The 13,553-nt window shown below is 46.0% G+C and overlaps 1 protein-coding gene across 1 annotated transcript; it reads left to right on the top strand.

Annotated features, from left to right (window-relative positions):
* Positions 1–734: 734 nt before the first annotated feature.
* UBA2 (ubiquitin like modifier activating enzyme 2) lies at positions 735–12,948 on the top strand (the record flags this gene model as incomplete). The annotated part of the gene is given in 14 exon segments (XM_073605673.1): positions 735–799; positions 1,316–1,416; positions 1,503–1,624; positions 1,709–1,776; positions 2,019–2,140; positions 3,640–3,739; positions 4,178–4,338; positions 6,472–6,565; positions 6,666–6,778; positions 7,134–7,289; positions 8,733–8,829; positions 9,752–9,857; positions 11,626–11,762; positions 12,209–12,948. Coding segments are annotated over 14 exon segments (1,633 nt in total), but the record flags the coding sequence as incomplete, so codon positions are not given.
* Positions 12,949–13,553: the final 605 nt, after the last annotated feature.

Here is a 13,553-nt window from a genome sequence, read left to right as displayed (position 1 = left end):
TGTAATACTAACGAGTCACATGACACCAGGGAGGGAAAATTACTAAATGGTCCCAATTTGGACATTTTCACTTAGGGGTGTACTCACTTTTGTTGCCAGCGGTTTAGACATTAATGGCTGTGTGTTGAGTTATTTTGAGGGGACAGCAAATTTACACTGTTATATAAGCTGTACACTCACTACTTTACATTGTAGCAAAGTGTAATTTCTTCAGTGTTGTCACATGAAAAGATATAATATAAAATATTTCCAAAAATGTGAGGGATGTACTCACTTTTGTGGGGTACTGTATTAGGCGGTGGGGGGGAGGGGCGAATCATCTATTGGTGGTAAAGGGGTAAGGATTGTGTAATTGGAGGGGATAGTTTGTATAGTGGGGTGCGTACATCAATTGGGCTGTAAAGATTGTATCTTGGAGGGTAGGAAATATGAATCGTATACGAGGGGGGGATTGTATAATGGGGTGTGTGGATTATTAATTGTGCTATATAGATTGTATATTTTAGGGAGTGTGAATGCTGTATTGGGGGTGGGGGGAGATTGTGTTTTGGAGTAGGTGGTATGGTTTTGTATAGATGGTGTATTAGAGGGGGCAGAGGTGGGGAGAAAGTGTCTGACTCCCCCCCGTACAGTGATGAAGGGTCTGCGCTCAGTGCCATCTCTTTGTGGACTGACTCCTGAACTCCCAATACTATACAGGCTGACACTTTTTTTTTGTGATTTTTGCCTTTTAGCGCAGAGTACGACGTGGAATTCTTCCGGAAGTTCACTCTGGTGATGAACGCCTTGGACAACAGAGGTACTGTACTCACTGGGGGGGTGACATCCTAGAAAACTAGGGGGTGTGCTGCTCTCAGGCCCCAACTTCCCTTCATGGGAGGTCAAGTGATCAGGTGGGAAAAAAAAACTGGCTGCATTCTTCCAAAAAAAATTTTTAAACACTGGTAACTTTATTCATCTCCACAACATGAACAGAGTCCCTGCAGAAGTTAACTGACTTGTTTCACCTAAAAAGCTGGGCTGAATAGAGGTCACTACAGTTCGACCCAGCGGTGGGGGTGGTCGCATGAAGGGACTTTCTGTTCATGGTGTCCAGATGAATAAAGTTACCAGCGTTTGAATTTTTTTTTTGGGTTGGGGTGACACCTTGCAATAGAAATGTGTTTTTGAGTTATGGATGTTGAAGTGGAGTGTACACACAAGCTGGAAGAGAGCCGGTTGTCATAACATCAGCAGATGTAGGAAAAAGTGTAAATGTGACTTATTTATAAAGAAAAGTCCGGTGACCGGGTCGGTCTGTCCTTCCCACTCACAGTTGCCCGGAATCACGTGAACCGCATGTGCCTGGCAGCGGATATTCCCCTGATTGAGAGCGGCACAGCTGGGTACCTTGGACAAGTCACCGTCATCAAGAAGGTTGGTATCATTGTCCTGGGTGACATCGCCACTGTCTGTGCCGTCTGCCATAATAGCTCACGCTAGGCTTTTCCCCCCGTGTACAGGGTGCCACCGAGTGCTATGAGTGCCGACCCAAACCCACCCAGAAGACCTTCCCCGGGTGCACCATCCGCAACACTCCCTCCGAGCCCATCCACTGCATTGTCTGGGCCAAATACCTCTTTAAGTAAGATCCGACATTCCGCCTGTTAGGATATTCTCACCAAAATAGTCCTTTCCTGTGCCGCTGATTTTGTCTTTGTGTCTGCAGTCAGCTGTTCGGGGAGGAAGATGCCGACCAGGAGGTGTCACCGGACACTGCCGACCCCGAGGCCTCCTGTAAGTACTAAACAGGTTTTATCTTTCTGTAAGGTGTGTCCCTGATTTACTCCACAACTGTCCCTGACATGTCCACTCACCCCCACAATTTTTCATCCATCTTCCTCAATTTACGTTCCACACCCCCTAACAATAGAATCCACACACCCCACCAACCAATATTTGAGCCCCTAGGATGCACCAACACCCCTCATTTACAGTCTATACACTCGGTGTCCCTGACCTGTCCACCTTTATTACAGGGGATCCCACAGAGGCCGCAGAGCGAGCTAAAGCCTCTAATGAAGACGGAGACATCAAGAGGGTGTCGACCAAGGTGTGGGCTCGGGGCATCAGTTATGACTCTGTGAAACTCTTCAATAAGGTAAATTCACCAATGTTTTATACAGTTTGTGGCTTTTCGATTAGTGATATGTTTTAAAACTAAACTCTGGCTGAGGGTGCAATCCTTAAGGCTGGTGCCAATCTTTGTGCTGTTGCTTCTGAGAATTATATGCAATAACACCTTCCCAGCATCCCTTTAGATGTATATTCCTGCTGACAATTGTGTTCTGCAGACTTCAGCTGTGCGATCTGCTGATCAGTTGCTTGATCACTCTGTTAGATCTGATCAACTGACTGCATGGCTAAAGTCTTCATCGGCATGTGGCCAGCAGGAAGAAGCATGTATGTTTAAAGGGGTTCAGAGGATGGGTTCCCCAGCATCTCAAACCGTGTGTAAGAGGGGGAAAAAAAGCTTTCCTGGTCACAGCTAGTGACTTTGAACTAGTACCAGTCTCACCAGCACCTGTATATTAACCCTTTCACCTCCTCATTTTATGTGCTGTATTTGGTGCACTGCTATCAAGCTTTGTATAAAAGAGTTCCACCCAAAAGTGGAAGGTCTGCTTATCTGCTTTCCTGCCGGTTTCCCTTGCTACAAATGGTGGTGGCAGCACCCAAAAGCTGATTGGGGCTGAACTCCTCTTTAACTCCCTCAAAACCAGCATGTCCCTTCGTTTACAAAATTCGTAGCAAAAAAAATGATCACCTGGGGTTGTCTTTGTTTTAAAGTTTTTGGGGGGTTTCATATTGGCGCCCCCCCCATTATTTGGTCTTTTTTATATATAAAACGCCTCTGGGTACAGTGTTGCATGGCAGTGTAAAAAACTGGGAAGTACAAAATCTGATACAGCAGTGCATGATATCCAATTTGTCTGCAACTTCAGCTAGTTCAATTTAAGCTTTGACAAAAATAATGGAAGCTGATTGTTTTCTATGCAGAGCTGCACCAGATTTTGCTCTCTCCAGTTTTCATAAATCAACCCCACTGTCACCTTGTCCATGCAGAGCTAAGTGACCGTGTCTTTTACAAAGGTGTGCCTACAACATCCCCCGTACTCCCCTAACCATCACCGTGCTAAAATGACTGAAATCAGCAATGAGGAGGGTGATGACATCACTACTCTTGTCATGTGGGGGCATTAGACCTTTAGCACCTTCATGGAATAGGGTCACATGCTCCTCCATGCCCAGAAGTTTTGGGTATACCCTCTGGCTGCGAAGGAGGAAGGAGCTCTGGTAAGGTTAAACGGGGGTCCCTTTGCAGGGACGCTGCTACTTTGCCCTGGATAGACAATTTCAGTGTATTTAGTGGAATGAAGGTTAAAAAAAATTCTTGTCCTCCCATTGAGGGACGCATGAATTCAGATAGTCGGTTATTACTGCTGCTAAAGGGAGGGTTGGACATCGGAAACCAGGAAAATCGTAGGCCATATAATCGCCCCTGTATCCAGCGTGCCTCAGGTTTGGTTATAATATTTCTGTTGCACTCAATCCATATCCTGTGGGTTTCTGGTGGTGAATGTGTCTCTTCTCACTCAGCTATTCAAAGACGATATCCGTTACCTGCTGACTATGGACAAGCTGTGGCGGAAGAGGACGGCCCCCGTGCCATTGGACTGGGCCAGCCTGCAGGATGGTGGTAATCACCTGGTGTGAGTGGAGAAAAAATGGCAGTGGATTGGTGTGAGTGATCGCTGTGTACACACTCCTGATTGGTCTGAGTGATCGATGTGTGCGTATGTACGTTACATGCTGGTTATACATACTTCTGATTGGTCTGAGAGATCAGTGTACAAACTTCTGATTGGTCTGAGAGATCAGTGTACAAACTTCTGATTGGTCTGAGAGATCAGTGTACAAACTTCTGATTGGTCTGAGAGATCAGTGTACAAGCTTCTGTTTGGTCTGAGAGATCAGTGTACAAGCTTCTGATTGGTCTGAGGCATTGATATATGCTCACGTCCATTATATGTTAGTTTGAAGGCTTCCGATTGGTCTGAAAAGGTTGCCTTATGCGCACGTATATAAGGTGGAGATGAACACTTTTCTGATTGATCTAGGTTGCTGTGTCTTCCAGATAAAGACTCCGAACAGAAGAAAGATTCCTCTGCCATTGGGTTGAAGGATCAGCAAGTCCTGGATGTCGCCGGGTACGCAGAGCTCTTCTCCCACAGCGTGAAGACGTTATGGGGGCAGCTGAAGGAAAAGGGAGATAACGCCTCACTTGTATGGGACAAGGTGAGTCATCAGCGAGGGAAACAGGTGCTGCCCTCCGACACACATCATTTGTCTTTTAAGGATAAGTTCACTTTTTAGAAAAAAATAATAAATGCACTTTTTTTTTTGGAGCCTGTAATGCATTGCACCAGCGATCAGCAGATCTGTCAGAGTATCTGTGTGCCGTACATCCCGTACAGGTAAGCAGATACAATCTGACATGAAGAATCAATGAACTATCACAGCGTTGTGGTAGTTCATTGAGAACTACAAGCTGACAGCCGCAAAGGATGCTTGAAGTTCATTCATACAGAGCTGTGACTGAATGATGCGGCCATGTGGGCGGAGCTCTGCACGGCCGCGCTGATTTCAAAAAGTGGCAGCTAGTATGGGGAACTTGTCCCCCGTACTGCTGTCACAGGAAGTGCGGGCAGCAGCTGCAGCATTGGAAACATGTTACATGTTCCACCCTAAAAACGGGTTCCCAAAGGTGATCCTTTAAATCTGACCAGTCTTGCACAGTAGTACAGGTTCCTTTCCTGGACTGAAATTTCTTACTCCGATTTCACTGCACACTGTGAGCTTCGAAGCTTCAGCAAGTCAGAGCCTGCCTCTTTTTCTGGCTGGAGGACATCCTGCATCATCTTGCTCTTTCCTCCCCACCCAGTCTGACTCATCCCTTTTTTTTATTGATTGGATTTCAGTTTTTCCAATCATGTAGGTTCAGCATTACATGTGGACATTGCCTAGGGTGGTCTGCATGCAAATACACCCTGCCTAGGAATGCCCACCTAGTAAGGTACTTTGCTATTTGCAGAACTCCTATTAGCCCGGCCACTACTGCCATTTAGGACTGAAGGCTCTTGAGAGGAGTACTGCGGTAAGGGTGCTGTGATGTACAGGACCTTGCTGCCTCCTCCCACCAGTCATGATCAGTCTGCATTGCATAGAGAAGCACCGGAGACCCAGTAATGTCACTGGGTTTTATTTAAAGCGGAGCTAAACTTGCCTTTTTTTTTTTTTTTTTTCAACTTGCTCACAGTTTGTGACCTCAGCACTTTAAGTTTGCTTTGACCGCTTAGCGACCGCCCCACGCACGTATACTGCGACAGGGCAACAGCTCTGTGCCATATCAGGTACCTAGTACTTGATCTGATGCTTCTGGGTCTGGGCGCGCCGCCGGCGACCTGCTCCCGCTGTGATTGGACACAGCGGGAGCAGGTCCAGCGGGCGCGATGTCCGCTGGGACCTGACAATCGTGAGAGAGGCAGAACAGCGGTCTGCCTATGTAAACAAGGCAGGTCGCCGTTCTGTTGGTAGGGAAGACTGAGATCCTGTGCTTCTGCTAAGCAGGAACGCGGATCTCTGCCTTCTCCGTCAAAGCACCTCCCCCACAGTTAGCAAGCACTCCCTAGAGGCACATTTAACGCGTTGAGTACCTCTGATGGTAACCCCTTCCTGTCAGTACAGTGACAGTGCATATTTTTTTTTAGCACTGATAACTGTATTAGTGTCACTGGTCCCCAAAAAGTGTCAGTGTCCAACGATTTTGATCGCGATCCCGCTATAAGCTCCTGATTGCCACCATTACTAGTAACGCTATAACTTTTTGCACAAACCAATCAATATACGCTTATTTGGATTTTTTTTTTTTTATACCAAAAATATGTAGCACAATACATATTGGCCTAAATTGATGAAGATATTTGATTTTTTACAATTTGTTATTGGATATGTTTTATAGCAGAAAGTAAAAAATATTGATTTTTTTTTTTTTTTTTTTTTTTCAAAACTGTCGGTCTTCTTTATTTTTTGCGCAAAAAAAAACAAAAAAAAAACGCAGAGGTGATCAAATACCACCAAAAGAGAGCCCCATTTGTGGGGGGGGGGACGACAAACATTTTATTTGGGTGCAACGTCGCACAATTGTCAGTTAAAGTAACGCAGTGCTGTATGGCAAAAAATGGCTTGGTCATGAAGGTGGCTAAACCTTCCAACGCTAAAGTGATTAAAATTGGCATTAGTATGTTAGATGTGGGGAATTGGGAGGGGTTACCAAAAAATGAGAGGATTAAACTTTAGCGAAAAGTGGTTGCTATGCGTAGTAACGATCCCTTGTATTTTGTGATGCTCACTGTCTGGTCTCTTTTATAGGATGACCCCCCAGCGATGGACTTCGTTACGTCAGCTGCCAATCTTCGGATGCACATCTTCAGCATGAACATGAAAAGTCGCTTTGATATAAAGTGTAAGCCTCTTCTCTCCCTCTCCCATCCCCCCCACCCCCTCTACTTGCAGGATGAGGATTCAGCATAGTAAATACTAAAGCGTGTTTGTCTCTTCCACAGCCATGGCAGGGAACATCATCCCAGCGATTGCTACCACCAACGCCATCATATCCGGGCTGATTGTACTGGAGGGCCTGAAAATCTTATCGGGAAGTCTGGAGCAATGCAGAACGGTAAATCTTCCTCCCTCCCTCAATACAATATTTGGGGTCACATAACTTCTAATAGCAGAATGGCTCTAAACCGTTTTGTTAAGCAGGTCTGGATCAGGGAAAAACAGTTTTCCACGATGCAGTAGGAGCTTTTCTGCTCCTGCATGAATTTTGCCCTCCAGTATGTATGGAGTGCTACTCTAGTAGAGCGCAGTGTTTTCAGGTACTGTGTTTTATATTGGCTCCTCTCCCATTACAAGCAGTGATAACTGGTCTTTTGTGATATCAGCAGTTCCTTATTAAACATCATTCTGATTTCCACTTGGGTTGTAGTTCTCCTTTAAATACCAGCTTCATACTCTGGTCTCTTCTGTAGGTGTATCTGAGTAAACAGCCCAATCCGCGCAAAAAGCTGTTGGTTCCCTGCGTGCTGGATCGCCCCAACCCCGACTGCTACGTGTGCGCCAGCCGGCCGGAGGTGACAGTAAAGCTGAATGTCCACAAGTTGACGGTGCAATCACTACAGGACAAGGTGAATATAATGGAGGTTGATGGGCCTGTGTGTGTGTCTGATGGGGGGTGATGGGCCTGTGTGTGTGTCTGATGGGGGGTGATGGGCCTGTGTGTGTGTCTGATGGAGGTTGATGGGCCTGTGTGTGTGTCTGATGGAGGTTGATGGGCCTGTGTGTGTGTCTGATGGAGGTTGATGGGCCTGTGTGTGTGTCTGATGGAGGTTGATGGGCCTGTGTGTGTGTCTGATGTGGGGTGATGGGCCTGTGTGTGTGTCTGATGGGGGGTGATGGGCCTGTGTGTGTGTCTGATGGGGGGTGATGGGCCTGTGTGTGTGTGTCTGATGGGGGGTGATGGGCCTGTGTGTGTGTCTGATGGGGGGTGATGGGCCTGTGTGTGTGTCTGATGGGGGGTGATGGGCCTGTGTGTGTGTCTGATGGGGGGTGATGGGCCTGTGTGTGTGTCTGATGGGGGGTGATGGGCCTGTGTGTGTGTCTGATGGGGGGTGATGGGCCTGTGTGTGTGTCTGATGGGGGGTGATGGGCCTGTGTGTGTGTCTGATGGGGGGTGATGGGCCTGTGTGTGTGTCTGATGGGGGGTGATGGGCCTGTGTGTGTGTCTGATGGGGGGTGATGGGCCTGTGTGTGTGTCTGATGGGGGGTGATGGGCCTGTGTGTGTGTCTGATGGGGGGTGATGGGCCTGTGTGTGTGTCTGATGGGGGGTGATGGGCCTGTGTGTGTGTCTGATGGGGGGTGATGGGCCTGTGTGTGTGTCTGATGGGGGGTGATGGGCCTGTGTGTGTGTCTGATGGGGGGTGATGGGCCTGTGTGTGTGTCTGATGGGGGGTGATGGGCCTGTGTGTGTGTCTGATGGGGGGTGATGGGCCTGTGTGTGTGTCTGATGGGGGGTGATGGGCCTGTGTGTGTGTCTGATGGGGGTGATGGGCCTGTGTGTGTGTCTGATGGGGGTGATGGGCCTCTATGGGTATGCCTACTCCCCTCCACAGAGCACCAGTGCCTATACACCACTTGGGCATTCATCCCTCCCCATTACTGATATCGGGTAAGAGAGGGGCAGCATTGAGGCTGAGCTGTGGCTGCTTCTCCATTGATGGGTCTTTCACAAGACGGCTGTGTATAGTGGAGAAGGGGATACACCAAGGGCCCAAATGAGGGGCTCTGCAATGATAGGTCTCTCAGAGGACCAGTGTGTGTAGTGGAATAAGGGGCACACTGGGGGCCCATGCGAGAGGTTGCAGTGTTTGTGTTTTCCATTACATGTTCACCAGTCACTTAATGTGGTAAAACTCAGGCATTCCTCGTATGGCCATATTCTGTCATTTTACTAACATAAGTCACAGAGCAGAGTCTGCAAGTAATGCACTCGTATTCTACCATCATGGCTGCCTCTGTGCAGCCCCGCCTGTCTTCCATGATTAAAAATGAGTTTGGGTTCATTTTTCAGATAATCAAGGAGAAGTTTGGGATGGTGGCTCCTGATGTCCAGATAGAAGATGGCAAAGGCACAATCCTCATCTCCTCTGAGGCTGGGGAGACAGACGGTGAGTGACAATGCTGCTTAGCTCCGTGATAACATGTTGCATGTTTGTGTTGGAGGCGGGACTTTGTTAGAGGTAGACTTCTGGTTAGAGGTAGACTTCTGGTTAGAGGTAGACTTCTTGTTAGGGGTAGACTTCTGGTTAGGGGTAGACTTCTGGTTAGGGGTAGACTTCTGGTTAGGGGTAGACTTCTGGTTAGGGGTAGACTTCTGGTTAGGGGTAGACTTCTGGTTAGGGGTAGACTTCTGGTTAGGGGTAGACTTCTGGTTACGGGTAGACTTCTCAGCCACAGAGAACAATAGTCAGTGGTGTGGTGCTGATGCTGCAGATGATATAACTGGTACAATAGATCATAGTGTTTGCACATAAACCTCCAGGTGATCTGTACTCCCCATCTTAAGTTGCTTTTTCTACAGTTCCCTCGTCTCCCCTTCCCCATTGGCTGAGCGACGTGTTCACTTGTAGGAAAATTAGCCTATAGCCACCAGCATGAAGTACAGGGGAGATTAATAGAAATACAAGACTTCCTGTAAATGGCTGAGAAGCGCTTAGCCTGACACATTTCCAGTAGCAGTATTGCTGGCAGGACACAGCCGCTGTATACAGTATTTTTCAAATACATTATACAGTTATCTTTTGTTCCATTTGCCCCCCCCCTATTAGATTGTAAGCTCTCTGGAGCTGGGCCTTCCTAACCCTCTTGTATTAAATTGTATTGTAACTTTACTGTCTCCCTGTAAAATGCAGGGCAAATTGTTGGTGCTGTATATTATAATACAGGGCTGAAAGTGCTCACAGCAATTGGTAAATTTAAAGTGAAAGGAAAGATGGAGATGGGTTTAAATGTAACTGCTCATAAAAAGTTTTGTAGAATTTTTTTTTTTTTTGCTTATGTATTCCTTGTTTTGTATTTATTTTTTTATAGCAAACAACAACAGGAAGTTGTCAGATTTTGGCATTCGGAACAACACGCGGCTCCAGGCAGATGACTTTCTGCAGGATTACACCCTCCTGATCAATGTACTGCACAGGTCAGTTGAAGATGTATATTGTCTTTGCTTGGCCTCAGCTATCCTGGGCATATGATCAGTGATGTCACCAAAAAAGCCGCCGGTGTCTGATGTCTTACTGTATACATGTCCGTGTATCCTCTCCAAGTTTCCATTAACTCGCATTGCAGATATTTTCACAATATGATGGCAGTTAAAGGCCATCATTCCTCAATGTATCTAAAACTTGCAGAGGTTTTGGGTTTAGATTATACATTTTAACCTCTTGCCGGCCAGTGGCCGTAATTATACAGCGGCAGTTCGGCTGTCCTGCGCAAACCGCCATAGGTGTACGCCGGTCTGTGCAAGGAGGATATTGGGCGTGCCCCGCAGATTTGATGTCCGCCGGCGACCCGCAATCGCTGTGTACTGAGGCAGAACTGGGAACTGCCTATGTAAACAAGGTGATTTCTCCGTTCTGCCAGAAGACATGTCAGATCTTCTGTTCGCAGTGATCTGTCATGTGCCAGAGAGCCCATCCACCCCTACATTTAGAACACACTTAACCCCTTAATCGCCCCCTAGTGCTAACCCCTTCCATGCCAGTGTAATTTTTACATTGATCAGTGCATTTTTATAGCACTGATCAATGTAATGTCACTGGTCCCCAAAAAGTGTCATTTGGGGTCAGATTTGCCTGCCGCAATGTCGCAGTCCCGCTAAAAATCGCAGATCGCCACCATTACCAGTAAAAACAATAATAAATAAATAAAAGACCTTAAATCTATCCCCTAGTTTGTCGATGTGATAACTTTTGCGCAAACCAATCAACCATTCAAAAATATGTAGAATATATATCGGCCTAAACTGATGAATTATTTTTTAGATCTGCTTAATAGCACAAAGTAAAAAATTTTTTTTTTTTTTTTTTTTTTTTTTTTGTGTTGATCAAATACCACTAAAGAAAGCTCTATTAATGGGTAAAAAAGGACGTCAATGTTGTTTGGGTACAACGTCGCACGACCACACAAATTGTTCAGTCAAAGCGACGCGGTGCCATATCGCAAAAAATGGCCTGAACATTAAGGAGGCAAATCCTTCCAGAGCTGAAGTGGTTAAAGAGGGCCTGTGCTTTGGAAGCTATAACCAAAAAAAGTGACAAAGCTTTGTTCTTGGTAGAGAAGCAGGGTTTTGAATCATACCAGAGCTGCCCCCCTGATGACTATCTGATGGCTAGTGGGGTAATGATATAAGTGGAAGAAGCACAGATGCACAGAACGAATGAAGTGGGGAGAGCTTTGCACTGCAGGTCCTCAGGTACAGCTTCCTCTAAAAGCGGAGAACAATAAGCAGCACAGTAGTGACATGGCCACATCTCCTGAGACTAGAAGTCAGAGGCATTGATGCCTTTTAGATCTCTCACTGCAGATATACAGCTGTAAGGTTACAAAACATGAGTGCCTAGTCACAGGAAGTGCAGTGCGTTTTTTTTTTTTTTTTTTTTTTTTTTTTTTTTATATGTATGTTTTTTTTAGGGTACTTCTAAGGTACAGTTAATATTTCCTCCTCCTGCACCCAGAGGGGGGAGATTTATTAAAACTAATGCATACAGAATCTGGTGCAGCTCTGCATATATAAACCAGGCAGTTTCCAGGTTTTATTGTCAACCTTAACTGAACAAGCTGAGAAGCTGGTTACTAAGCACCAGACTGTGTGCTCCAGTTTTAGTCTCCCCCAGTGTCTCCTGCGTCTTCTTCCTTTCTGCAGTTTGATTTATTTGATTTGATTTATTTTTCTTGTGTATATCCAGGGAGGATTTGGAGAAAGATGTGGAGTTTGAAGTTGTGGGAGATGCACCTGAAAAGGCTCCACAGCAACCAGCAGATGCGGCCAGTGCCAGTATTACCAATGGCAGCGATGATGGAGCACAACCCTCAACATCCACAGGTAACGAGAGGGGAACCTGCCCCATTTACTAGTGTTTAAGGGAAGAACTTTTTATTCCATCCCCCATATTAGTATAGTAGTAGTATTGTAATAATAAGTATTATACCTTTTTATATAGCTCTGGCATATACTGCAGTGCTGTACAGAATACTGAGCCAGTCACATCAGTCTCCTCACCAGAAGAGCTTACACTCTTAATTTCCCCCTAAAACAGTCACACTATTTTTAGATCCTTTTATATCGCTCTGACATATTCCACAGTGCTGTACAGAGAAGACTGAACCAGCCAAATCAGTCTCTGTACCAGAGGAACTTACATTTTAGGATACAGTTGGGGATAGTTGTAGCAGAGCTGGGTCACCATAGTTATGGTGTCTATAAAGGTTCTGCATTGTTCTGTAGTACCAGTTCTGATTCAGGAGATGTCACTCTTTCGCTCTATTTAGCACCAGAACAAGATGATGTGCTGATCATGGATTCAGACGAGGAGCTTCCGTCGTCTTCCAGCAACACTGATGTCAACATGGAAAGCGCCACTCTAAAGAGGAAGCTGTCGGATGATGAAGTCGTGAGCAGTAAAAGGAAGCGTGTGGATCCAGCAGAGGAGCAGGATGATGACATCATTGCGCTGGACTGAGCACCCTTTGCACAACGCTACAAATAAATTTTCATATTTTGTCATGTGACTTCTGTTAGGGTGTGTTAAACGTCTGTAGCTAGAACTCTCCGCCCCCTCCTCACGCCATCAAATCCAGCGGCACTACTCTTGTTTTGCGATTCTCTGACATTGGGAAGCCATGATTAATTATGTGCTTGTGGCTGTTGCGTGCGGAGGGGCCCCTTCTTCGGTTACACGTTTAGCAAGCCATACTGTGGTATCCGGATACGTTTTTGTATTTATGTTTGTACGTATTTTTTATATCTAGGTTAGAAAAGGGACTTTCTAGAGCAGAATGTTTCTCACACCCTACAAAGCGCTGCGTCACGTACCCTTGGCTCCCTGCAGGGGGCAGAGCTCTTCTGCACTAACAGGTGCTTAGTACGTTACTGTAAGCCGGACGCGGTCCATGCTCGGCAAGAACTGTGTGCTTTGTTTCAGGTTATTTATATTCCTTGTTTTGTAAAACTCAGTACTGCTCCTTACTGTATCCTATGAAAGGACCAAATAAAAACACGTCTTGTATAACCATGAGTGATGACTTTCTAGGGCGGGTTTGAGGTCACTGTGAGGAAGGCCTGAGTTCGCTGTGAGGGAAGTACCTTCCTGAGTGGGTGCTCTGTGGTTGCTGCGATGTAGGCACCTTCCTGGGTGGGCGCTCTGTAATGGAGGCCCCTTTCAGCTTGTGCATTACAAAACTGTTGTGAATGCTAGAACCCTTAGACCTTGTGCACATGGCTTAATTATCTGTCAGATGCAACTAATCTACAGATTTTAGAGCAGCTTCATCTGATACTGTCTGCGACTCTACTTTGTCAAACCATGTCTGACTGGTCAAATTCCATATCTAATTTTACATTTGTGGAACCTTTTGTGCAAGAAGTGTTTGATCCATATCAAACCAAGAGACAAGATCTCTTCAGCCTGATCAACAATGCTATTGGTGGTAAAAGTACCCATCTTCCTCAGCAGAAACATGAGAAGATAAAAAGGGGAGAGAGATGCCCCAAAGGGATTGTATGGGTGTGAGGTATTAGCCGTAGAAAAATAGTAAATTTTTTATTAATAGTTCAAAATTGTAGAGTATAATAAAATTTTTAAAAAAGAGGGACATTAATTAGAGCAACGCATAC

This window comes from Aquarana catesbeiana, linkage group LG11, assembly GCF_042186555.1.
Source record: "Aquarana catesbeiana isolate 2022-GZ linkage group LG11, ASM4218655v1, whole genome shotgun sequence".
Classification (NCBI taxonomy): domain Eukaryota; kingdom Metazoa; phylum Chordata; class Amphibia; order Anura; family Ranidae; genus Aquarana; species Aquarana catesbeiana.
Note: the sequence above shows the minus strand (reverse complement) of the source record. Positions and strands in the feature narration are given on the sequence as shown.